This window comes from Passer montanus, unplaced genomic scaffold (assembly GCF_014805655.1).
Source record: "Passer montanus isolate IOZ18808 unplaced genomic scaffold, ASM1480565v1 scaffold66, whole genome shotgun sequence".
Classification (NCBI taxonomy): Eukaryota; Metazoa; Chordata; class Aves; order Passeriformes; family Passeridae; genus Passer; species Passer montanus.
In genome coordinates this window covers 5,565,744-5,590,551 of record NW_024371704.1, presented here as the reverse complement: position 1 = coordinate 5,590,551, position 24,808 = coordinate 5,565,744, and the positions used below count along the sequence as shown (strand labels likewise).

The 24,808-nt window shown below is 45.3% G+C and overlaps 2 protein-coding genes across 14 annotated transcripts in view; one reads left to right on the top strand and one right to left on the bottom strand.

Annotated features, from left to right (window-relative positions):
- The window catches only part of HIBCH (3-hydroxyisobutyryl-CoA hydrolase), a 37,577-nt gene extending 34,421 nt beyond the window's left edge, over positions 1-3,156 (top strand). For 2 of the 3 annotated variants that reach the window (XM_039728728.1, XM_039728729.1), the window contains one exon: positions 1,229-1,344. In XM_039728728.1, coding sequence (XP_039584662.1) covers positions 1,229-1,344 — 116 coding nt within the window. Of the gene's footprint in view, positions 1-1,228 lie in introns of all 3 variants that reach the window. The other variant, XM_039728727.1, reaches the window with a different exon arrangement.
- Positions 1,472-23,322, bottom strand: CUNH2orf88 (chromosome unknown C2orf88 homolog). 11 transcript variants are annotated; one of them, XM_039728737.1, is made up of 4 exons: positions 23,281-23,322; positions 22,091-22,165; positions 10,886-10,958; positions 1,472-6,927 (listed from the first exon to the last, which is right to left on the bottom strand). In XM_039728737.1, exon 4 carries the CDS (start codon positions 6,766-6,768, stop codon positions 6,505-6,507), a length of 264 nt encoding a protein of 87 aa, XP_039584671.1. In that variant the 5' UTR covers positions 6,769-6,927; positions 10,886-10,958; positions 22,091-22,165; positions 23,281-23,322; the 3' UTR covers positions 1,472-6,504. The 11 variants fall into 11 exon arrangements, with proteins under 11 accessions (XP_039584671.1, XP_039584670.1, XP_039584673.1 ...); XM_039728736.1 differs by lacking the exons at positions 22,091-22,165; positions 23,281-23,322 and adding exons at positions 15,895-16,051; positions 20,584-20,664; XM_039728739.1 differs by lacking the exons at positions 22,091-22,165; positions 23,281-23,322 and adding an exon at positions 16,253-16,265.
- Positions 23,323-24,808: the final 1,486 nt, after the last annotated feature.

Genomic DNA, 24,808 nt, shown 5'->3' with positions numbered 1-24,808 from the left:
CAGAACAAACTCAGTTTAGAAAAACATGACAACTTACCCAAAAATAGCTGTTATTCTTGGAAATATCTGGTGTCTATGGGTGTTATAGTTCACCTGCCTTTAGAACCATCCTCCTCTAAACTCTTTGTCAGAAAACAAACAAATAAAAGTCATTCTCAGGAGAGAAATTTCCTTGTCCTGCCCATCCTCTCTTATCTGCTGTGGGCTGTGTTGGTCAGGAGGTTCCCCCAGGCCACAGGTGCATTTCCAAATCAGGTGCTGATCTCACTCATCTGAAGGGAAGGAGGGTTGTGAGGGTTGTTGGCAATCAGAACAGTTCTTACAGCTGTTCTTCTTTAATTGATAAAAAAATCACACATTTTCAGTAGCACCTTTATAGGTTTCTTAAAACCTGCATGGTGCTTGGAAGGATGCTCTGGAATTCTATTCATACTGGTCAGTTTTACACACAAATTAACTTCCTTTTGTTTTCTTGTTGCTAATGCAGCCATTGCTGACATGCCTTCAACATTCCTGTGATACAGGGAATGTTCTTTGGGAATTGGCATTTTCTTGTTAGCCTTTTGCATGTGATTCATTCAGTGATGGTATTTATCTTAGTGATGTATTTCTCAGGATGCAGCATGAAGTCTGTGTACTAAGGTTATACAGATTGTCACAGTTCAATCTACCAGGCCTCAGTAGCTGTCAGTATTTACAAATAAACACCCTCGCTTCCCACAAAGATACCCTGCTTTACTCCCTCCCTGTGAGTTCTTTCATTATTAATGTGATGTGTTTAAATTAGCTTTAGGCACTTAGCACCACTGAGTCACCTCCTGTACTCTCCCAAGAGTCAGATTTTGCACAGAGGTGTGAAAGCCTTGTCCAAAAGCAGCACTGTAAAGTGCCATTCGCAGGCTCCCGTGAAGTGTAAGGCAGCCAAGAGTGGCAGGCCTGACTAAAACACCCATTTCAGGTCTGTTCCTTCAAATATTGGGCTGCTCTGAAGTGATTCACTGTTCTTTTCATCATCCAGCAACTCCCAGAGACATCTCTGGGCAGGTCACAACTCAGGAGCTTTGATTAGAGTGAAACACCTGTATTACAGGAACTCTGCCTTCTCCAGAGCACACAGATTTGTCTCCCCCATGGAATCACTGTAGTGATCTGCCTTGCTGCAGCCTTAAGTCACTTTAATTAGAGGAAGTTCATGAGTAACTTTGGTGTTTCTCTGTTCATCTGGCAGTGCTGATTGACAAAGACCAGTCCCCCAAATGGAAGCCTGCTGCTCTAGAAGAAGTCAGCGATGAATTTGTGGACAGTTGTTTTAAACCACTGGGAAACGACGATCTCAAGCTGTAAAGATCAAACCTACTGACATCTTATCTATCTGCTTAGTTCTGTGATCCAAAAACTAACTGCAGTGTGATCAATTTGGACAAGACTTTTTTAACTAGCCTGAGATTCACAAGTCTATTTTTTCTCTCTCTTTTTTTTTTTTTTTTTTTTTTTTTTTTTGCATTCAGGAACATTCTCTGTAATGAGAAAATAATTGTATCTCTGTTTAATAATGGGAAAAATCACTTCAAGGCAAATTGTTATTTTTACTGCTTACACAGTGATTAACATTTAATTTTTTGCATCAACTCTTAGTTTAGGAGGAGCCCTTGGGGAAAAGAGCACAGTTTAAGGGGTGACCTAATAAGAAAAAGTCAAGAGACCTTTTGTGTTCTTGGCTTTGTCACTGATCTGGTAAATTGAGATTTGTGCCACAGATTCTTCTGTGTACAATGAAAATAAAATATGGTTAACCTTTAATGCAGTCAGAGCTACAAAGGAAAATGCAAGACAGAATCCATGGTGTTAAATATCCTTTTAAATAAAAGTTCAGACTGATACGTTATTAGTCTGAGAACAAGAAATTGTTCTATTAATTAAACATTTGTCATTTTTCAGCCTTGCTGTGTGATGTAAACATTGTTTCAAATGTGATAATCTTGCCAGAGCCTGAAGCACACTTCTCTTTGCTTGCATAGCCCACTTTTTCAAATGTCATTATGTCTGATTCAACTGCATAATCAGTATTTCACAATTTCAGAAAATTGCTGGTTTTTCTTGGTCTTACAGCAGTGAAGAAACAAGTGCCTCAAACCTTGCTGTGAACACCAAGCAGCAAATCCCAGTGCATTCCAGGTGGCAGGGTTCTGATGCTGGTAATACATGAAATCACACAACATAACCAGAACCCCTTGATACAAGTGTTTGTGGGAGGGAAATTATTTTTTCTATTGTATATGCAACAGACAGCTACTAACCTTTCTTCAACATTACGCCTTCTTTTTTATGCTTCACCAGATCACGCAGCAGTGTTTCTTTCTGCTTACTTCTACACTTACAGGCAGGTCACAAGTACAAATTTTGGCTTCTCTGAAGACCAAAGGAAGAAAACTTCTGCTCAAATGCCATAGTCAGTAACCAGCACCACCTGACTTTTTGGGGAATCAAAAACTCAGAGCTGCAGCAGAACCATTGTGGAGTTTTCAGCGCTGGGCAGTTTTTATGACCAACAGCAATGGTCTGCAATGGCTTAAGGCTCCTTCCTTTCTAGGAGCTGTTGCCTGGAAACAAAGTCCAGGAAATTCAGGTACCAAGGTGAACTACCAAGAGTGACTTTCAAAAAATCAGAGGTGAGCAAATGGGGAGCTAAATCAAGAAGAAATGGCGCCTTGCTTTGGCACTAGAGTGTTGTAAGATAAAATTGTTGAAATTTCAGCTGTGAGTTTATGTTACCATGGACATACTTGTTATGGGACTGTCCTTGAGTTTAGTTCCAAAAGTAATTGAGATTTCATGAAAATGTCTAGGTAATTCAGAAAGCATCACATGATTTTCTAGCTCGAGTTGGTCCCATAAGAAGTGCAAACCTCCCCCTGTATTATTTAGAATTTTTATATGTTTTACATCCATAAACAATTGCTATTTTAAATTTATTTTTTCAAAATGAGTTATCTTAATAATTCCATTATTTTTGTATAAAAGGAGCAGTCTTCAGTCAACTATATTAAATGAAAAACACGGTAATTCCCAGGGAGTAAGGATCATGGCTCCTCTGATTGTACAAGATCTTAGGTAGAACATACTTTTGAATTAATAAACTTTGACTTGCATGTTCAATTGCTTCCAGAATTTCTGTGAACAGGAATTATCCCAAGCTCAAGGTAACTGGATCCTGTCCAATCTTTGCAATCTTGTGGTTTTTTTCAAATAAAAGGCATACAAGCAGATGGTAAGTTGAATTTTATTTGGTCCACAAGAAAATATTTTCCACAAAAAATATTGTAAAAATATATTGTAGTGTGTTTTATTTGGGAATACTGATGTGCCTTAGTCCAGAAATGTCAACTTTACCAAGTTGTGCTGCAGTTAATGTGTTTTGAACCATTATTAGAATATCAAGTCAGTCACATCATACCCACTCAGATTAATCTTGTTTCCTGGAGAAAATATAAAGCAAATGTATTTTTAACTCCTAAATAGAAGTAAACAGTTTTGCAGAGTATGCCAGTCCCAAACTGGAGCGCCTTTATTACACAAAATGAAGTCAAAGAATCAATGGTAACTTAGCTGGAAACCCATTGTCAGTGGCTCTGTAAAACTAGCACAGCACAAATTTATTTAGGTGAAGAAGTCTTGATTTTTGCCATGTATTAGTATTGTGTATTGTGCCTGTTAAATGTACAGCAGAGCTCTGGAGAGAGACCTCCTTCCATCTCTTACCAGACTAGCACTGAACAGATTTATTTTCTATTAAGGGTAAGTGCATTATTTATAAGGACAGCATCCTGGAAAAGAGATGATTTTCCTGGTGAGAAGCAGTCTCCCTGTTGTTTGCTTTCCATTTGCTGCGTGCCTTCCCTGAAGTGCCAGTGTCATGGAAAACATCCCAAAGCAGCTGGAATTGCACTTGGGGCCATTCTGGAGCTGCTGCAATCTTCAGGCACCAGCAGGGCTGAGGTTGGTGGCTGCAGGTGAGGGACTGGTCGGGCCACCAAGGAGCTGGTGCTGTGGGGCAGGACGGCAGCCACCCCACAGAGCAGCTCCTCCACAGGGGAGCAGACCCTGGGGCACGTCCCCTGCTCTGGGGAAGTGCTGATCCCAAGGGATGCTGGGGTGGAACCTCAGGCTGTGCTATAGCTCAGCCTGCTGCAGGCAGCTGCCAGCAGGGAGCTGCTTTCAAAAGGGCATCTGATATTCCTGAAGAGTGTCAGGTGCTAAGGCTGCATCCAGGGGAAGGATGTGAGACGTGGCAAGAGGAAGCACTGCAGCACCTCGCTGCCCGTGGCAGCCTCCAGGGAGCCTTGTACAAGGGCAAGGGCAGATGCACCCCAAGGTGCTCTGACAGTGAGTGCAGTGTTCTACCTGCTCCTCACCTGCCTGGCCAACAATGGCTGTGGAGCTTTGGCTTTTTATTTTTCATTACTGTCGTTAGCAGTGTTCACATCCTCAAGCCCACACTCATGTTAGAAAGGTTGGCCCTTTTTTTTTCTATTTTGTGATAAAGCTTTATTTTAGCTAAAGTAAAAATATGAATCTTTTTTAATACTGTGCTTAAGCAATATCCAATTGATATGTACTGACTTGATCAGTGTTTTGGCTTTGCTTTCTAACACACACTAATACATGGAGGTATTTTAGAGCAAACAGAGTATGATCAAATGTTCTATATGCTGTAGAACTGGAAGGAATGTCACTGTTAGCAGGAGAATTTAAGTGAACCATAAAACCTTAGTCCCACTTTGCAAATGGCTTTGAAGACAGCTATGTAACTTCAAAGAGGACATTACAGCATAAGCTGATTTTGTTCCCTTTTCCAGCAAAAGCCTGAGAACAGTCCTAATAGCAGGTCACTGGGAATCCAGTCTGGTCACTGGGATTTAATGGCAGCCTTGTGCTGTGTCACAGAGAAGCATTTTCCACCCTTCATTCCAGATAAAACCCTTTCCCCATATAGGTAAATTTCAAATATCTAAGTTTGTGTCACAACATTTGCAAAACAGCTCAATTCATAGACTGCCTACAGCATTTGACATGGTCCTCTTTCTGCTTGCTTCCCATTGCTTGAAAAATCATGCTTTGGATCATTTACTAGAACTATGTGTACCTTTTAAAAATAGTAACAGCTTTAGCCAGTATGGAAAGCATTTCTCTATAAAATGAAAACAAAATAGAAAGCATTCTGATCTAGGAAAAAGAACTTTGTCTTTTAAACTGGGCATCACAGAGAAAGGAACCAACAGGTGGTAAAAGCCAAGCTGTTAGAAGGCTTCACTTTGGATAAAACATCAGCAACATTGTACCTTTGGGATGAATGAAAACAATCCATGGGTGCCCTGATCTGTCAAAGGGCAGCTGTGAGTGCAGTGGGTCAGGCTGTGGGTCCTGGGCAAGCAGGGAGCAGCGTGTGGATGCACTGGGGGAGAAATGCAGCCCTTGAGCTTTGGGCCTCAGGCTTAGTCCCTAACTCTGCATTCAGGGCACTGCTCAGGGATGGGGCTCCTGTGGCTCCTGCTGGAATTGCCATGAACAGCTTTTCCAGTGGGGAAGCAGCAGCTGACAGAAGCTGAAAGATGTCCTGTCCCAAGGATGGTATTCAGAGAGGAATTTCAGTGTAATGGAGCCACAGCTCCCATGAAACAAACTGTCCTGAAGCACTGCCACACCTTTGAAGGTTCCTTTCACTAGTTACCACCAGTAGTTTTTGCACATCTCTCTGGGTTACGGTAAAGCAACAAAACCAAATCCTCTCAAACCAGCACCCTAACACAAAAAATCCCCAAACAAAACCAAAAAACCGAAGAGCTTTGGTCTGAACACAGCGACCAGATGTCATTAACCTATCTTACTGCAGGGTTTTAGAGACAAGCTCTCATGCATTTACAGAAGCATCTGTTAATGATAATGCGCTGCTTATCGACACTGGCATGTTTCTCACTGGTTCACTTCAATGGAAGGTGAATAGCATCATCATCCAAATGGCTCCCTGAATACTGCTGGGGTTTACAAAGTGCCTCCCATCACCTTCATTTTGTGATTTTACAGATTTGGTTAGGTCACAGAATCAAAAGTAAAATTTATGATAGCAGTAACCTTTGCTACATGCAGACCTTGATTTCACTTCAGCGAAACAGCAGACAAATTCACCAAGCACAGCGAGTTCATCTCACCTACAGACAGACCTCTGATCTTTAATGCAGAACACAGAAATAATGCACGTTTTGTCCTCTGAGGCAGTGCTTGTAGAGGTGCAGGGCAGCCACAGTCTTCTCATCCTCCTTTTAGCACTGATTTCTGCTCACATCCAGCACGTACAAAGACAGAGATTGACTCAACACACGGCTGACAACAAATGACACTCGACGAATGGCTTCTACTGCGATCCAATTAGTCTGTTAGCAATCTAAAAGGCAAATTTTCTCAGGCTCTCCCTGCAGCCACCTCCCCACGGGGGCGCTGGCAGGAGGCTCAGGGCACGTCGCTCTCGATGAAGGGGATGTCGCTGTACTTGCTCTCGGTCACTGCCCACTGCTTGACCGCCTGCTCCAGGATCTCGCGCGACAGCCGCTGCGCGTAGTCCAGCACGATGGTGCTCGAGGGGCCCCTCTCCTCCGCCTGCACCGCCAGCAGCGACGACTTCTCCCCAGTGCACCCCTCGCCACCCGCCCCGATCCGCTCATCCTGGACAGCGTTGGAACCTTGGAAGGCAGCCTTGGATTTGATGCATCCCATGGTACATTGGAAAACGCAGCTGCAGAAGTCAGTTCAGCAGCATGGTTTGATCAGCTGGAAGTGGTTCCCTCCTTCGATGCAGTGTCGCTGCTTCTTGCCAGTGGCTCCAGTTATTTTCAAAGAACAGAACATCTCCTTTTGTGCTTCTTCCGAGGAAATCTGTCAAAACAGTGTTTCATATAAAGGCAATAAATATGTTACCATTCTCAGTGAGCTCAAAGGAAACGTAAATTCACTACAGGCGTTTGTAGAAGCGGCTTAAGTAAATCTCTGCCCAGCGTGCGTAAAATGTTTTTATCGGTAACATCCATCTACTACAAGTAGGCAAAGTTTGACCTGGATTCACGCTGCCTTTGAATGCAATTCCCAGTACGGGATGTAGGCCATCGAGGAATGTAAAATCTTATAAAAAAAACCAACCAAAGTCTGTTTCTTCCAAGCCAACAATGCGTTACGCTTCTCCTGAAACTGCAAACAAATACTGTTTAGCTCCAGGGACTGCTGCTGCTGGAATTAAACACCAAAACCACCCCACAGCAGCACCACACAACCACCATAGCCAGAGTCCCCTGTCATAGCCGTCACACGCCCTCTGGACACAGTGACACTAATTCCCAGTGTCATTCTGCTGTTGCTGAAGGAGGCTGGAGCAGGGCAGCCACCAGAAGGTATTCACAAGGAACAAGAGCTGGTTTTGTTTTTTCCCTGGAGAGGGTACGGAAAGCAGCAGCAGCCTGCTGTGACCAAGGCAGTTCCAACAGAGCCAGAGCACCATTCTCACTAGAGCAGGATGACTCTATATCTACAGAAGGGAAAGTGACCAATGAAACACCTGGCAGAGACCTTTTCGAGTCCTCAAGCTCCAAATATGGGGTTTTGTTTACTGGCCTACAAAGCTGTTTCTGGGGCTACTTTCTCTCAGGCAAAGCAGAATCTCACGATATGCCTGACTTTGCTTGGCATGCTCTTACCCACTTATCAGAGTTAACAGACTGCCAGCCAAAATAAAGACTGCGCAGCACAGAAACCAACTGTTCCCTACAGCTTCACCCAATGACGTTGCACTAAGGTCAGCCAAAGTTAAAAGATTTTTTGTAAATAGCCTTTGAAAACACAATCATGGCAAAGATGTTAAGCCTTATTTATTTCTTTAATACACTGGAGGAAATAGGGGCTCCAATCCAGTAACCTGATCACAGGCAAATATTTGCAGAGGAAATCAATCCCATTTGCAGGCAAATGGTGCTTCACAGGTAGGATGGGACTTCCCCGGTCTAGCAGCTGACTCAGGAGAACCAGATTCCTGGGACAAGCTCCCCTCCTCTCTTTGCTGCTTCATAAAAACCATTGCTAGCTGTTTGTAGGGCTGAAGTGCAGCACAGGAGTGGCTGGTGCTTCTGGCAGAAGTCAGTCCTAAAGGGCTCCAGAGACCACCAAGTCCACAGAAACACTGTCACACCTTTAGCTTGGTGGCAGGACATTTCAGCATTGTAGAGGAACGTTTGTAGACCACCTCACCGAAGTTCAGTGGGTCTCTTTGTGCACACTGACCTGTGCAGCACGTGCCCAGGGCTTTGGGACAGGCACTGTACTCCACAAGCCTGTAACACAAACCCTGCTGCCAAGGGCTGATCTCTACTTGTGGTTTTACCCAACACAGAGGACAGCCAAGCTATCAGATTTTTATTCCAATAACTCATCATTAAATGAGTAGAGACTGGATGGATAACTTGTCATGAGATGAGTAAACAGCAGGATTCCCTTCACTGCACAAAAAACTACATTTATCCCTATGGAGGTTCATACCCATGTCTATCCACATATAAACTTAACATGCCTCCAGACCAGAGGCCAAGGAGAGGCCTGAAAGCAATTCAGGCAGCTGAATAATTCAAAGCTTTAATAGTAATATCTTGTGCATGTCTAATTTCAATATTTACCATCAATAAAACATTAATACTAATCACTTCCACTTGCTCTTCTGGATAAATATGTAGATCCAAGTACATGGTAAAGAGTCACTAACAGCAGGTACCACCCAGCACTGCTGATGCCTGAAAGCTGCACTTTGATCCAGCCAAGGTAATACACAGCTGCAGTGTATTTTTATCAGAGTTTATCCCTGACACTTTCCTTAAAATATTCTATTCAAATTTGGATTTTTTTTTTAATCCAAGTCTGGAGCTATAGTTTTCCTTTTTTTTTTAGCTTTTTAATGGAGGTCTGTTAAACAGAAGCTAGCTTTAGTTAGGATTTTATTATGTTTCCCTTTAATGTTTCCCTCGTGCAGCTGGAGATTTCTGTTAGGGGACACCAGCGTATGAGTTAGGATCTAATGGAAAGGACAGAATGTGAGTAGAGAGAGGATAAACTTCTTCCTAAAGCAGGTAATTTCCTAAGGTCAGCATCTTCCTCTGCAGAACTCCCCACCTCTGCCTCTTCATCTGGGCCAAGTCAAATGTTCCTGGGACTGTCCTACACAGAGGACAGGGCGGCTCTAAAGCTTGCAGACAGCAAGGCACACAATACAACTCAACTGTTCCAAATCAGTTGAGCTTCAAAGCCAAGTTATGGACCCCAGTTTGAATTCCTGCCTGTTGCTCATTTCATTCTTCACAGAGCTCAGTGCTTTCCAAGCCACTGCAGTGAGTGTTACAGTTTGCCCGGTCTACTGGAGTTAATAATTGCTGGCACAGAAATAATTGCAAATGAAGCTGCCCTCAGCCTTCTGGCTGCTTCCTTGTTTTGCTGACAGCCCTTGCCTGCACGCACATGGTGAAATGCTGTTTAAATCCTCTCTAACTCATCTCCAGAGTGTTAAGTTCTGACAGATTTTAACATCTCTACCTTTCCTCGCAATGCTCATACCCTGAGAGGGAAAAAACCCCAACAAATTAAACCAGCTCATTTTACTCCCAGCACGATGCTGCATCCTGTAAGTGCACAAAGCAAAACTGTGTGACAGGAGCCTGTTCTGTCAGTGCCCAAGCTCTGCTCTGAGGCCAGTTGTGCCTCAGACATCACTGCAAAGATGGTTTGGGGCTCAGGCCAAGAGCTCTGCAGCTCCTCACGTGACAAGGCCGCTGGGCTTAGCTGGAGCCAGAGGTCAGCGAGCTCTGCTCACTCTCAACCAGGAGCTAAAGCAGCATCATCAGAAAGCAGAACTCATCTTCTCCTTTTAGAGACAGATTTTACAGTAGGTGAAATGCTGATTTATTCATCTGAAAAACATAGGCCGCTAGTTGTGCTCAATTTTACTGGATGCACAGTCAAGATGTTTTTAAATGCTTCATTTAACTTCAGCACAACACTGCGTATGACTTTAATGGAAGTCTTGAAAACAATCAATTCCATATTGGAATTGGAACTTCCCAAGGATAAGTTCAGATGTTTTTTCACCTAATACTTTATTTACTGTGGCAATACTAGGAGTGAGGGGGTGGTAGCTGAACTCAGCAGGCACATGAGGACTAAGCAGTCTCTTTGCCAGCCTGGAAAAGTGTTTCCTGCCAATGCAAGTTCATTTCTAACTACTGAAGGAAACAAAAAAATGGTGAAAGGATGCCTGCAATTCACTATTAGACAATATAAATGAGAGGAAAAAAGCATTAATTGCATAACTGCCATTTCAAAAAAAACCCTGAATTTTTTAAAGCATTAAAATAATAAATAAAAATAACTGCAAAAAGGTAAATGTGCAATACCAAAAATTAAGGGTTTCACTGGCCTCTGCAATACACCATCATATGACAACAGGCAGAAAAGCAAGCATTTTGCTGTTATGCAACATCTGTAGCCATCATAAGCAGGTAAGTTCCTGCTACCATTTAAATGTTTTCCATCCATGAGAACCTCAAGAAAAAAACCTTGAAATTCAGTATTAGACTATAAGAAACTGCTTTCTGTAACACTTTATATTACAGCAGTCACTGGATTAAAAATAAGTCAAAGTTTTCAAAACAGCTTCAAAATGTGCAGCTTTGCCCAGCTGAAGGCAGCAAGTAATTCCTGCTGTGACAGAGCCAAACTTTTTGGTTCAAATATGACTCCTCCTCCAGCAGGGAGGCTTTCAGTTTTCCCCTGGGTATCTGCAGGAGAAGCTCAGAGTGCCACTTACCAGAACCACGTCTGCTTCTAACAGGTTGTCCCCTCGTCCCCAGGAGAGCACAGACAGCTTCACGTCTGGGACCCTGCAAAGGGAACCCAGGAACAGAGCTTAGCACTCTCCAGGATGTCAGAGGTGCACAATATTCAGAGGTGATCAGTCTGTGGTGCTGGCCTTGCACAAGGCTGTCTGCCTTTTCTCCCACACAGAACTTGACTTTGACAAAGGTAAAAGGATGATACAGCACTTAATAAATTGGATTGAATGACAAGCTGTAACAATATACACAGCACCTAATGCTAGGCTCAGAGTGAGGCCACTGCTCTGGCAAGTGGCTCCTGGCCATCTTCAGGATGCCAGCCTCCTCCCACAGCAAGTCCAGGTCAGGAGGATTTCAGCAAGGATATGGGAAGGGTATTGTGCCCCATCTGTTGCCTCAAAAGTTCTCTCCCATTTTCCCTTCTACCTCTCAAAGCTCCCGCTGAGACCTGGACCATCCAAGGACACAGGGAGAACAGTCAGACAATCCCAGTGCTGCCATTATCATGGAAACAATCAACTCTGGAACAAAGGTATTCAAAGCTGGAGCTTGGGCAGGTGACCTACCAGCAGAGGTAACCAAACAGCACTCAGGCATGCACACCTCTGAACTGCACTCAATCACTTCAAATATTCACACCCTCCATGTGATAACAGAGAGCAAACCCAGAACAGCCTCTCTGCCCAGCAAGGAGGGCTGTAATAACTCAGGAGCACTCGTGGCACTGGCCTGCCTGCAGCTGCACAGCATCCAAAGAGCAGCAGCACATAACTGGCAGAGGCATGAATCACTCACTCTGCACAGCATCCCCTCCATCGCTGCAGGACACAGAGCTCCCTGTGCAAAGCAGCCCCAGGCAGGGGCTCCCAGAGCACTCCAACCCACCAGGCTTTCAGTCCTGCCTCTCCTTTGCTTCCTGCAAATCCAACAGAGGAGATGCACTACACAACATTTATTAGAACAACTCATCCCAATCATAGGAAAAGGAAGTTTTAAACAGCTACAGTTACTTTAAGACAAGCACAATACCAAAGATTCTGCTGCCTCAGGCAGCCACTGATATCCAAATATCCCAAAACAGCTCAAGACATGAAAAGCAAAAATGGAGCTCTCATTCCTCTCAGAGCCATCCCCTTGCTCTCCTGTCGCTTATTGCTAACAAGAGATAAGAGCTACAGATTGGAAAAGGCTGGATGCAGCAACTGCAAACAACTGCTGTGCAGGATTAGCTGGAAGGGAAAGTCTCCTGGCTATCTGTCTCAAGGAACGTCCTGAAGTTTCAAAGGCTTGGGTTTTTCCCTCTCCATGGCCAGAATTGACAAAGCTTTTCCAGGCTTTTAAGCCAGCTTCTAAATGAATGGGGAATTATAAATTTGCTTTTCCAAATCAGGCAGACCTCTAGTTTACTTTAACAGGTTTTTCATTAAGAGCACAGCTGATCACAGAATCATAAATTTGGTTTGGTTGGAAAAGGCCTTTCAGATCGAGTCCTACCATTATCCCAGCACTGCCATGTCCACAGCTAAAACCTGTCCCTAAGGGCCACATCTCCACATCTGGGCAGCCTGTGCCAATCCTGACCAACCCTTTCAGTGAAGAACCTTTGCTAATATCCAACCTAAACCTCTCCTGGCACAACTTGGGGTAATTTCCTCTGGATCTATTGCTTGTTACCTGAGAGAAGAAACTGAGCTCCACCTGCCTACAGCCTCCTTTGTCAGAGCACTGAGTTACTTAATGGAGGCAATTTCCATGTCAAATTTCATCTCTCAAGCACTTTAGCAATGCAGTTAAGGAACATGAAAATCTTCAAACTAGAGGGAAAAACACAAGAGAAAAAATGTTTCTTCTTACTGCACTTTATGATTTACATGCACAGTGTAAGTGGGGTGTTTTTGCTGATAAACAGTACAGCTGTGTCAACGTGAGTTTTTATGCTGACAAAGACTGAAACATAAAACTAGTACTGACTTAAAAATTTAAAAAAGGCAAAAGCAAGCCCCCATAAAATCAAGAAACTGGCCCCTCCCCAAGATACACGACCACAGAAGACAAGAAGAAAAAAAAGTGCTTTCTGCATTATTCTAGCAATCTTACCCAAGCTTTGGGAAGCAGCAAATGAAGATAAAATACCAAAAGAAACCTTTGGATGAAAATACCAGTAGTTCAGAGAACAGCAATGCCAGTAGGTACAGCCCTCAGCAGCCACAGTGTTATTCTTCATTCAGGAAGAAGAAGTCTTGTTAAAAGCAAAGAACACTGTGTGCTTGGTAGCTGTCTAATTTCATGAAAGTAAAACTGTACCCAGTTGGCCTGTCCTGAAATCCTCCCTCCAGTGCAGCAGTTTATTCACCAGAGCTGCACACACAGCTCAGGGGGCAGCCCAAAGGCCATTAGAGAAGAGGATGCTAAAAACCTCTTACAGGTTCTGCTCGTATTTTACCTCAGCTACTTGTCCAGACAGCTGTGCAGACTGCTGTTAGTCCGAACTGGGACAGAAATGTTTACAATGTATTGATGGTTTTCCCCCAGTGTCTCAGAATATTTGCACGCACCAGTACAGACTCTGCAGACCACGGACAAGAGGGAACATTAACTTAACTACCCCCACAAGAACAGGAGAAGGATACCTACCATTGATGGAAGCCTGTTTTCTAGGTGGGTAATAGTGAACCAATGGATTTCCTTAACAATTAAGGCCTTGGAGTAAGACTGGAGAAGAAAGGGCATGAAAAAGATTCAGGGCTTCTCAGAAACTCCATCTGCAGGAAGTTCACCCAAGACTTAAGGAACTCAACAACAGAAACTATAGAGGAATGCCTTTGGAAGGGAAAGCTAATAGAGATAGAGGAGATCCAGAATTCTCAAAGACCCCAAATATAAAACAATGATCAAAACTGATGAGTGAACAGAAACAGAACACCAGAAATGGATATAAAGTTTTTGACCTATTTGTACAGCTGTTTTGATGCCCTGAGTCACACCAAAGGATGCAGGTCCAACACTTTTTTCAGCAAAGCCCAGAGTTCTTGTAACTATCAGCCCCTCCCATCTGTACTAGCTGCAAATCCATGGTCTGAAGACCATCCCCACAGCAGGGAAAAACACAAGGCACACCACCAAAGGTGTCAGAGACACCGGCCAAGTCCTATACTGAGCTTAGACTGCTCCAAGGCACAGCACTGGGCCCAGACAAAGCAGCCTCTTGGTTTATCACAACACTCCAACACTGCAACAAAATAGAGTGGAAACAGGAATTTTCCTACATATACCACAAAACTTCCATTCCAATAACTCAATTGTGGAGTCACAGCCTTCCTACTAAGAGTCCTCTTCAGGATCACATTGAAACATTAAGCTACTAACTCAGGCTAAGGCTCAGGACCTAGCCTGGTTTGTAAAGGTGCATTACTGTCCTCCACAGGTGTCTGGCAGAGACAGAGCTGCAGACAATGAAAAGGGATGCACAAATCTTTACGAGCAAGAAAAGCCCCTCCTGCAGCTCTTGCTGGCTGCTGCCCAGCCTGGGGATCCTGCCAGCAGGAACTGAGGAGCAGCAGCAGCAGCTAAAGCAGCGGATCGGCGTCTCAGGCTGACAGGGTCGCGTTTTATTGTAGTGGCTGTCACAAGATTCAACTACGAACATATGGAGCTGCAGAGCATAAGGTATGAATGAGGGACACTGCCTGCCTTTGTGACACCCTCAGGAAGCTGAGGGCTCCACTGGATTAACACAAATGAAAGTCAGAAGGAAGGAGATGGTCAAGATCTGCCCAAGATGAACCACAGAAGAGCACAATAAAAGCAGCAATAAAATCTCCAGAAGCCAACTATAAAAAGGGAAATGGGGAGTAGGGATGCACCAGGAAAGCCATTTTTCCACATCTCACACAGGAAGACACAGGAAAACGCAGCCCCACGTTTTAAAATCACAACTATGTTACTACTGCACAAACCAAGGCGTAAGAGGACAAAGGCAGGAGTTAACAACCAGGTGCTCCAACTGTACAAAAGCTGCCCCGAATTGCAACAAAAAACTATGTCAGCCTTAAAAACCACTCTGTCTCACGGCTCTCCCCCGGTGTTTGTTGCCTTGAATTCCCTCACTCCTAAGGTGCCAGCTCCCACTTCCAGCAGTTGCTGCCTTGGCGCCTGGGAAGCGGGAAGGGCGGCAGGCAGGCGAGGCTGCCCGTGCAGCTGGCACCGCTGCCAGCCCTCTGCCCCCCGGGACCCTGCCCACGGAAACACCTCGTCCCCAGGGACACCGGCGTCCTGAGGCTCTACCCAACCCCTTGGGCAACTTGGACAAACCAAGGTGATTTTAAAGCAAGAACGTTCTCAGAAGAACGTGATGTTCAGAAGAAAAACTAATTTGTATGTACTTGAAGGTTAAAAATGCCACATGGTTAAGGCTACAGGATAAATCCCCGCATTTTTTCCTTTTTTAAAATTACTATATTTAGAAACCTAATTTGGACTGCTACTTACTGAACTATGAGAAAGCATAATATGTTTCAAAATGTTTAAGAATTTTTGCCATGATGGATATTGCCTTATTAAATCTGTATTTTATAACATGCTAGAAGAAGGTAACCTGCTCTGCATAAGGGTCAGTGTGGAAGCCTGGAAAGGTACTCAGGGAAAAAAAGGGCTGACAGAGCCTCGCATCACCTCGGCCGGCAAATACAGCAGCCTCACGTCTTCCCCACAGCAGGAACAGCTGGACAGAACCAGCCACGCCGTTCACCTTCCCGCTCCGCTTCGCTCAGTTCGGAGCAGTCCGTGGCCGGCACGCTCGCTGCGAGCTGATGGGAGGAGTGAAGCAGCACCGCCGCCCTTCCTGACAAACCGCACCTCAGAGCTCTGTCCCTGCTCTCGGGCACGACCCGAGCCCGAGGCGCCTGAAGGCCAGCGCTGCCCACGCCAGGCTCGCCCTCCCCGCGCATCCCCGCTGCCTCCCGGCACGGAGCCGGGCACATACCGGCGCGGCGGGGCGGTGTCCGTGCGAGCAGCGTGCTGGCAGCGCGGCCCCGCCGCGCACGGTGCCCGCCCGCCGGGCTGCCCCTTCCTCCGGCGGTGCCCGGGGATCCGGCCCTCGTCCCACCGACGCCGCCGCCTCCTCCTCCTCCTCCAGGCTCCTGAACGGCAAAGACGCAAACCCACCGTCAAAGTCCATGCTGGGAGCCGCGCCCGGCCCCGCGGCGCTCGCACAGGTAGCGCCGGGAGGGCCCCGCGCCCGCCGCCGCTCCCTGGCCCCCCGCTCCTGCCCGCCCGGGGACAGCGGCGCTGCCGGCACCGGCCCTGCCATTTAAAATAAGGGGAAAAGGGGGAAAAATCACCCAGGCAGGAAAGCCGCCTCTCATTGGCTTCTCCGCCTTTAAATCCTCCCCCTCTGCTCGGCCCCGGCGAGGCACATCTGGAGCGCTGTGTCCAGGTCTGGGCTCCTCGGTACAAAACACGAGGAGCTGCTGGAGAGGGTCCAGCAGAGGATGGACACAAGATGATGAGGGAGCTGGAACAGTCACAAGGAGAGACTGCGAGAGCTGGACCAGTTTAGCCGAGAGAAGAAGAGATGGAGAGGGGATCTCATTAATGCATATAAATAACTCAAAGGCAGCTGCTAAGAGGATGGTGCCAGACTCTTCTCAGTGGTGCCCAGCGACAGGATGAGGAGCAGTGGCCACAAACTAAAACACAACAAGTTCCACCTCAACACGAGGAAGAACTTCTTTACACTGAGGGTGGCAGAGCACTGGGACAGTTCCCTGGTGAGGTCATGGAGTCTCCTTTTCTAGAGACATTCCAAGCCCACCTGGGTGTGTTCCTGTGCCCCCTGCTCTAGGTGACCCTGCCTGGGCTGGATGCCCTCCAGAGGCCCCTTCCAACAACCCTGACAATTCTGTGATTCTATAAAATGTGGAAAAGATGCTCAAAGAATGGAGTTGCCTTATAAAACCTTAGGGCCATCACCATTGCGTGCTCCGCTCAGCCCTGGGACAGCCCTGAGGTGCCAGAACACATTGAGCACACAAGGACTGGTGAGCATTAAAGCAAAGAAAACAATGGAAAAGACTGGGGGAGAGGCCTGGGTGATGCTTCTCTGATTTTATCCTGTCAGGCAGCATCAAATCATGTACAACCACAGAGAAGTATTAATTATACCAAAGCTTTTTAGGAAACACCCCATTCCAAAAGAAAGCTACCAGAATGAAAGCTGAGCAAACTAAAATAGCATTTTCAATTAAAAAAAGAAAAAAAGCTATGCTAAACCAGAAAACTATTCTCTAAGAGAGGCTGCAAACAGACACCCTAGGTAAAGCATTCCTGCTTTTGGGGAGTTCTTGACACCCAAACTAGTGTACAAAACACATGAGCATGCCTGGGCATCCCCTCTGGGAGGCTGTCACAGAGCTCATACCTGACTGGGGCTGGCAAACAGCACCCCAGGACTCACAGGAGTCTCCTGGCCCTGATGGTGACAAGCCTGGGGACACAAGGCTCATGCTGGTCCTGGCTTGTCCTACAGCAACAGACTAAAAGCCAGAGGTGCTGCAGGGCTGGGCACTGTGCTCATGCCCCTCACTGCAGTCAGCACTCACTTTCAGTGCTTGTGCTGAACTCTGGCTAAGTTTCCCATCTATTTAGGCAGGTTTTATAGAATCAGAGAATCCTTTAGATCGGAAAGGACCTCCAAGGTCATCAAGTCCAACTGACAACCCAGAATTGCCAAGTCCACCACACCACTAAAACACATCCCTTTAGTGCCACACCTACACAGCTTTTCAATACTTCTAGGGATGGTGACTCCACCACTGCCCTGGGCAGATTGTTTCAATGCTTGGTCATCCTTTGATGAAGGAATTTTTTCTGATATCCAACCTAAACCTCTCCTAGCACAACTGAGGCCATTTCCCCTGGATCTGTTGCTGCTGGTTGGAAGAAGAGGCCAACCCATCTCACTACAGCCTCCTTTCAGGTAGTTCTAGGAAGCAATAAGAACTTCCCTGAGCCTGCTTTTTGTCCAGACTGAGCACCCCAGCTCCCTCAGCCCTTCCTCACATGACTGACTCTCTAGCCCCTTCACCCAGCTCTGCTGCCTGCTCCTGGGCACACTGCAGCACCTCAATGATTATTGCCAAGCAGGTCTCCAGCTGTCAAGTAGGTTTCTAACACATTTCCAGTCAGTCATTGCCTTGCCAAGGAATTTCTTGCAGTGCTTTCAAAGCCAAAGAAAACACTACACTGGCAACATTCATCAAGAGAAGCACCACTGTAACTGTAGCTGCTGGTCACAGATTATCCATTGCATGCTGGAGGGGCTGTGCAGGGCCAGCAGAGCCAGGGGATGGACAGGTACACAAAAATAAGAAAAACATCCCTCTGCTCCTCCAGTGGCTGGGAAACCCTCCCTAGCCTGGAAAGCTGGGAGAGACAGGGAGCAGGCAGCCACCCCAAAATCCAGCAGCTCCTTGTACGAAAGGACTGCTGCTACAGCACACAATATTACACTCATTACTTGCAAACAGCCCACCTGTGAATTAAAAACCCCACATATTTTACTAATTACTGCCTTGGGGCCTGGAGAAAGCATTGTGCTGCCAAGTGCTGGGTGCAGGTTTGTACACATTGTGTGTGCTGTGTCATTTCATCCAGCTCTAATGGGACCATGCTCCCTCAGAGACCAAAGAGTTTCTGGGGCTGGGGTGCAACAGGAGACCAAAGCTCAACCCTCAGCAGCAGTTCCCAGGGCAGGAAACCTCAGGTCCTCGTGAGCTCCAGGTGTGATTTTTAAGTGACAAGTTCCCCAAGCAGGATTAAGCCCCTTGGGCACTCAGCACGTGCTGCAGGGGCAGGTCTGAGGAGCTCAACCCAAAACCTGTTCAAGCTGGTGACATTGTGCCCTCTGATTTCAAGGAGCTTTGACGTGGGACCTGCTGAGCTGGGCAGATCTTGTGCAAATGTTTTATTACTGTTTTAGCTCATCTGTAGGTGGCTGGAGGAGAAAATCAAATAAACTCCTAGCCCTGAGAATGAAAACAAGATGAAGTACTGGAAAGGCACAGTCACCTTGCATTAACACAGTGGTATTAGTACAACAGTGACTTTTAAACTACATCCTGTTTTTAAACAGGATTTTGTAACTAAATTATAAATATCTTTGTATAGGCTTATGCCTACTGTGCTCTTTATTATTCTAGCCTTGTTTCTAATGCAAGGTTCTACTTTTATCTTCAGCTTTTAAATGTATGCAGCTCCCACTAAGCCACTTGGTGCCGTGGGGCAGACATTCCACAGGCTGAAGCACAGCTGGTGCCTGGCTGGATCACTTCACTGCATCCCAATAGGTAACAGTCTGGTCTGGTGCACTGCTCATCTCCTGTGCCACCACCCAACAACGAGCCTTGTCCTGAGCAGCAGCACCTCAGTGTGATGTGGCAGGGACAGGGAGCTAAGGAGAGGGAGATACATGTGATGAGAATCTCGAGCCCATATTTATTTCTGAGTGCCAAAACAGATTTAATATTTCATTAGCTGTGGAGTTTGCAAGACAGCTGATTATGCTGGGCTGGGGCAAAGCAGTCAGTGTTTTTAAATGCAGAGCATCCATTTGAAATGGCTACAACCAGGCACAGGCTAGGCAGTCAATGAAATATTTAGCTTGTAAAGCATTTCAATGTGCAAGGCTGAGGCCAGATGTGGGTGCTGTGAGGTTGAAAACCACAATACCCAAATCTGAGGTGCCCCAGCCCTCACATGGAGGCCTCAGAGGTGCAGCAGTTCCCCAGGGAGTGGGGCTATAGGGCTTCAAGGTCCCCCCCGTACCAGGGTGCAGGAGCCCTTGCTGGGCATGAATTAGTTTGGGAAGGCACAGGCATCAAAGCCTTTCCTGCAACTCAACCTGCCAGATAATGCTGCCTCTTGCACCCTTCTCCCCAATTTCAGTGTCTGAAACCACTTTCCTGTAGGGGTAGGGAAGACACTCTCCCCTCCAGAAGAAATTGTTTTAAAGCAAGTTTCACTTTTTGTTGTCATAAGACCTGTATTTATTTTATTAGCTATTTTTACTCATTATTTGCTTATTGGAGTTTGCTAGTTCTTCCTATAATATAGCCCAAACCCTCTAAATTCCTGGCATGCCCTGCTCTGTTTGCACGTGTTCACCTCAGAGTGATGTGGATGCAGCATCAACACAGGTGCAATGGGGGAAACTGGTGCAAAGTGGACCACAGAAGTCAGGGAATGGTGTTAGCATTGGAACTGCTGCAATGGTACCCAGACTGGATGGTTCAGTTGTGCTGAAGCTTCAGAGGAAGCTGGGTGAGAAACTGCTAACCTACTTCTTTTGGGTTCAAATTTGTCACTTAACAACCTTTGCATCAGATGGCAAAGTTTAAATGAGGTTGTCCAAGGGTAACAGAACAAATGAAATCTGGTTTCTGCCTCCCTCTGACACAATTTCACTGTCCTGCCCTTGCTACCCTTCACACTTCCTCCACATCTGTGAACCCCTCTCCAAGCCTTCAATTCCTCTTCTCTGTCTCACACATCCACAATATCCTACTCTCATTTTTGGACTACTTACATGTTTTTCTGCCTCAGCTCCCTCCCATTTCACCTGTAAATAGTGCCCAGTATCCAGTAATCCCAGCTTTCTTCCACATCTTCTGACCTGAGCTGTGTGGTTGGCAGCAGTAGCACCTGCTCAGGTTTTGCCAAGGTGCTGCTCAGATGCTCAGTCCATCAGTCCTGCTCACCACAGATGCTGGGCCAGATTGTCCCTGCCTTTCTGACAGAAAGCAGAGAAAACACAATTTTTCCCAAGCAGTGCTTAAATTAATTTAAGAATCCACTGACAACCCAATGATGTGGCATTAAAAAAAGGGGTACAAAACTCCATTAATTTATCCAAATCCAGCCACCAACCCAATCCCTAGTCAGAGATCACTGGCTGAAACACTCGCTCTGTTCCTCAATTCATTTTTTAACTATACAAACAGACCCTGGTATTAGGAAGAGCTTCACTGAGGCACATCTTTCTAATTCAGCTGAAGAGTTAAAGGGAAGCCATGACAAGCACTCTCTGCCCCAGGAGCTCCCCCAGCATGCCCACAGCCACGTGGTGACTTTACCAAATCTATTTTTACGTTCAGTAATCCACTTAACTGTACAGGTTGGAAAATGTTGCACAGTCTGAGAAGAATCAATATATAAAGTCTAAAGAGCTATAAAGCCCTGATAATTTTTGTTATTGACTAAACCCTCCTAATAATCCAAAAGCCTTGAAGTTGTACCTGATATGCTGTGAATACCTTCTAATAAGTACTTTGGTAGAGTTTCAAAATCAAGCCCATGATGCAAAGAATGTCACTGCAACACAGCTTTATAGATTAAGGAACCACCATCTGAAAAAAGGCTCTATTTTCAAAAACTTTGTGCAAGGGAAAGGTGTTCTTTTCCTCAACTATGGATTTTTCTTTTTTTTTACTTAATTCTTTTTTCATTATACACCACTCTCAGCTGCTCTCGCTGTTCTACGCACAGCCAAGATTTACCAAAGCCTTTTCTCATAGCTTTTATTATTTTAAAATATTTCCTTGATGTTGGCAAGCATGTTGATTAAAAGTAAGGACACATATGATGGCAGGATACCCAAGCAATGCCATGGCAGTCCCTCAGTGCTGCCCTAGTTTTCAACTCTGTTACTACCAAAAGTACATGACAGTGGGGATTGCACGACGGCTCCAAACCTTAGGGCACAACATTGATTTGTAGATCATTATTATTTTTGGAATGTCCCATCCTCCTGCTCTCAAAAAGAGGTTTGATAGCTTTTACATGTAAGTTAAAATACAATAGAATATAGATGCAAAGCCTAATTCCACTTTCTTGTATGGCACTTATTTAAAAAGTGTTAAAAGGTTTAACACTTTGCTATTAGTTTTACTTCTCTTGGTGTTAGCTGGATGTGCATATACTTGCTATAACTCAAAGGAAAAACACAAAATCAGTGTGTGCACTGAACTCTGTACTCATTAAAGAACCCCCAGCACTTTGTGAATATCACAGTGAGACATTTGGGGAAGGACTTGGGTTGTTTTGGGTTTTTTTTAAATTATATAATACCTCATTTAACAGCAGAATTTGAAGAACATGCCCAGTTTCACACATGTACTTACACTTCAGTGTGTCCTGCAGGACTTCACTGGATAGGGGCTGAGTTGCAGAAATTCATTTCATCCAGTCAGCAACACCTGTGCAAAGATATTTAGAACTGCTTAAGTCACCATATTTGCAAAATTTTCCAGGAAAAAACCCCAACATTATCTACTTAGAATTTGTCTAGATGCTTTAAAATGTGCTAAGAAGATAATTATGACAAAGATACATTATAGAGGCACTCTGCTCAAAAAAATGAGATGGAATATGTGGGTATTTTTTTCTCCCATACAACAATCTATACTTAGCATCAAAGTAAAAAGAAGAAACCAGAATCACAGAATGATTTAGGCTGGGAAGCTGCTAAGATAATCAAGAAGAGGGGAAAAATAAATGACACGTTTCTACACAGCACAAATGTTTATCCAACTGAATGTAAGAGTTGTTACATCCTTTTGTTTCAATTTGTGTAATTAAGCCAGAAATTATTAGAATATTTTTAATGGAAATCTATTTGGACAATTTTAGGAATCTTTAAAATGAAATTTTTGCTCCTAGGGCTTTCCAGGTTTTGTGTCCTGGAATGGACAGTGGTGCTGACTCCCTGGGACTCCAAACTCTCCCCAAGGGCAGTGAGGTCACTATCTCTGAGTAACCCCAGAGCAAAGACACCCAAGGATTCAGAAGCAGACGAGAAATTGAGTATTAATTTTGACTCGAGGTGCCAGTTTTCCAGTTTCCTCAGAAGAGGGGAATTTCTTCCAGCAGGGGGAGATTGCAGTGAGCCCGAGCCGGGCTCTGCACTGCCAGAGGAGTGCAGCCTGCTCTGCTCCCCTGCTCACACCGGCCTCGGGACCAGGGCTGATTTGAGACCACAGCAAGAACTAGGGATGTTTTACCCTAAGAAACCTTTCTGCGTGATGGCTCCTTCTGTGGTGCCCACAGAAACCGTGTGCTAAATCACCACAGCAGCACTGCACATTCATCATGGAGCAAAACAGAAACAGCAGCAATAACCCCAGCAGGAGCTCTGTCTGGGGAAGAGGCAGCTCTAGCTTTTGTCAGTCTGTTTATGAAACTGAAGATTGTGTTTGGCAGGAGGTCAGCAGTGACTCTGAGCATACATTGGCTATGAGAGGCAATGTGGATACCCAGGGCCCAGCAGCAGCCCTGGTGTGCTTTGCACCACCCTGTGCACTCAGGCACTTACCTGCTGCTAAGCAGAGACCATCCCTATCCCATGTGCAAGGCTGGAAAATAGAAATAGATAGAATAAATACCAAATCTTATTCACTTTTTTTTTTTTCAAATAAGGCAGTATACCAGTCACAAAATATTCCTAATTTATATGCAAGTCCTCTTTTTACTTCATTTTTTATCAGTGCCTAACAGCACTAAGGCATGAAGCCTAGGCAGACATGCAAACTGCAGCCCTGGAAAACCCAGCAGCAGCACAGCAAGAGGATTAACCAAACATGAGGCATTAGAATATTGCAAAGAGGATCAAAAGAGATTTGTGACTGAAAAGCCACCCACCAGAATTACAGTCAGCTGAGAAGCTGGACTGAGAGAAAGTGGGTAAATGTTTTGCATTTAGATGTCTCCTAGAATAAACTTAAACTTCAGGATGTGTACTGCAATACAGCACCAGATCAGGCTTCCCTGAGACAGGGGGATGCAGACAAAAGCATCTTCTTTCTACACTGAAAATCATAGCTTTGTGACAGTCAGATATTAGCTGGGAAAAAGCAAGAATCCCATTGAAATATGGTCGCTGGCACGCCTAAAACAAAGAGCCCTGAGGGCAGCAACAAAGCAGTAGCTGTACAAAAGCTGCCATACAAAAGGAAACAATACAGAGAAGTAAGAGGAACTTAAAGCCCAATCTTGCCATAACATTTCCTTCTTCAAAATAAAAATCACTGTCAGTTCATGCTCCAAAAAGATCCTAAAATTAATTATTAAACAGGAAATTGCCTCCCAACAGAGATAAAGACAGACATCACTGCAGGTGAGGCTGTGGATCAGCACAACAGTGACACACTAAAACCCTGCTCCTACCAGTTTTGTGACATCTGTGGACATTAATGTACTTCATGTAGGGAAGTCATGTGTTTCAGAGGAATGTTGTACCCATGTCTGCATCTCCAATTTTCACACTGAGATCAATGTTATTATGAGCAACAGCTCCTCCCTTTTCCTCCTCCTCTGCTTTGCTTTCACAGCTTGCTTTGGCTTCCCCTGCCTATCTTTATGTCCATCCATAAATCTTTCCTTCCTCCTCCTTTCTTCAGGAGAGGGGAGGTCATGAGCAGCCAGGTGGGTGTGTGGCTGTTAACTGAGCTTAACCCAGTATTTTATCCCAGCTTTGTTCAGAGTAAGGCATGCTGCCCCTAAGAACTAGTTCATGTGTTTTTAGGGACAAGGCCAAAGATGATGAAGGGGTGAAATGCAGAGTTTTTCCTAGTACCTACAGTCATCCCCCAAACTACCCTTCTCCATCAGATCAGTTTTTCCACCTTGAAGGATTAAGCAGGACATGTGAAAGGCTGAACTCCTGCTGCCATGAGAGCAGTGGTGATGGCTTTTGCTGCTTTAAGAGCCTGGCCCAGTTCCCTCAATGCTCCTGGAGGGCAGGCCTGCATGCCCCTGACTTTCAGGGCTATCACAGGCAGCCCCTGGAGAGAGCACCAGAGACTCTTCTGCCATGCAGAACTGGTCAGTGTGCCCAGGAGGTG

Excerpts from the sequence above, each read along its gene's own strand:
- CUNH2orf88 (XM_039728730.1), bottom strand. The coding sequence starts at position 16,089 with ATGGACTTTGACGGTGGGTTTGCGTCTTTGCCGTTCAGGAGCCTGGAG. Across the intron at positions 10,959-15,894 it reads GACACCGCCCCGCCGCGCCG|GGTCCCAGACGTGAAGCTGT; the intron begins GTATGTGCCCGG and ends TTCCCTTTGCAG. Across the intron at positions 6,928-10,885 it reads TAGAAGCAGACGTGGTTCTG|ATTTCCTCGGAAGAAGCACA; the intron begins GTAAGTGGCACT and ends CTGTTTTGACAG.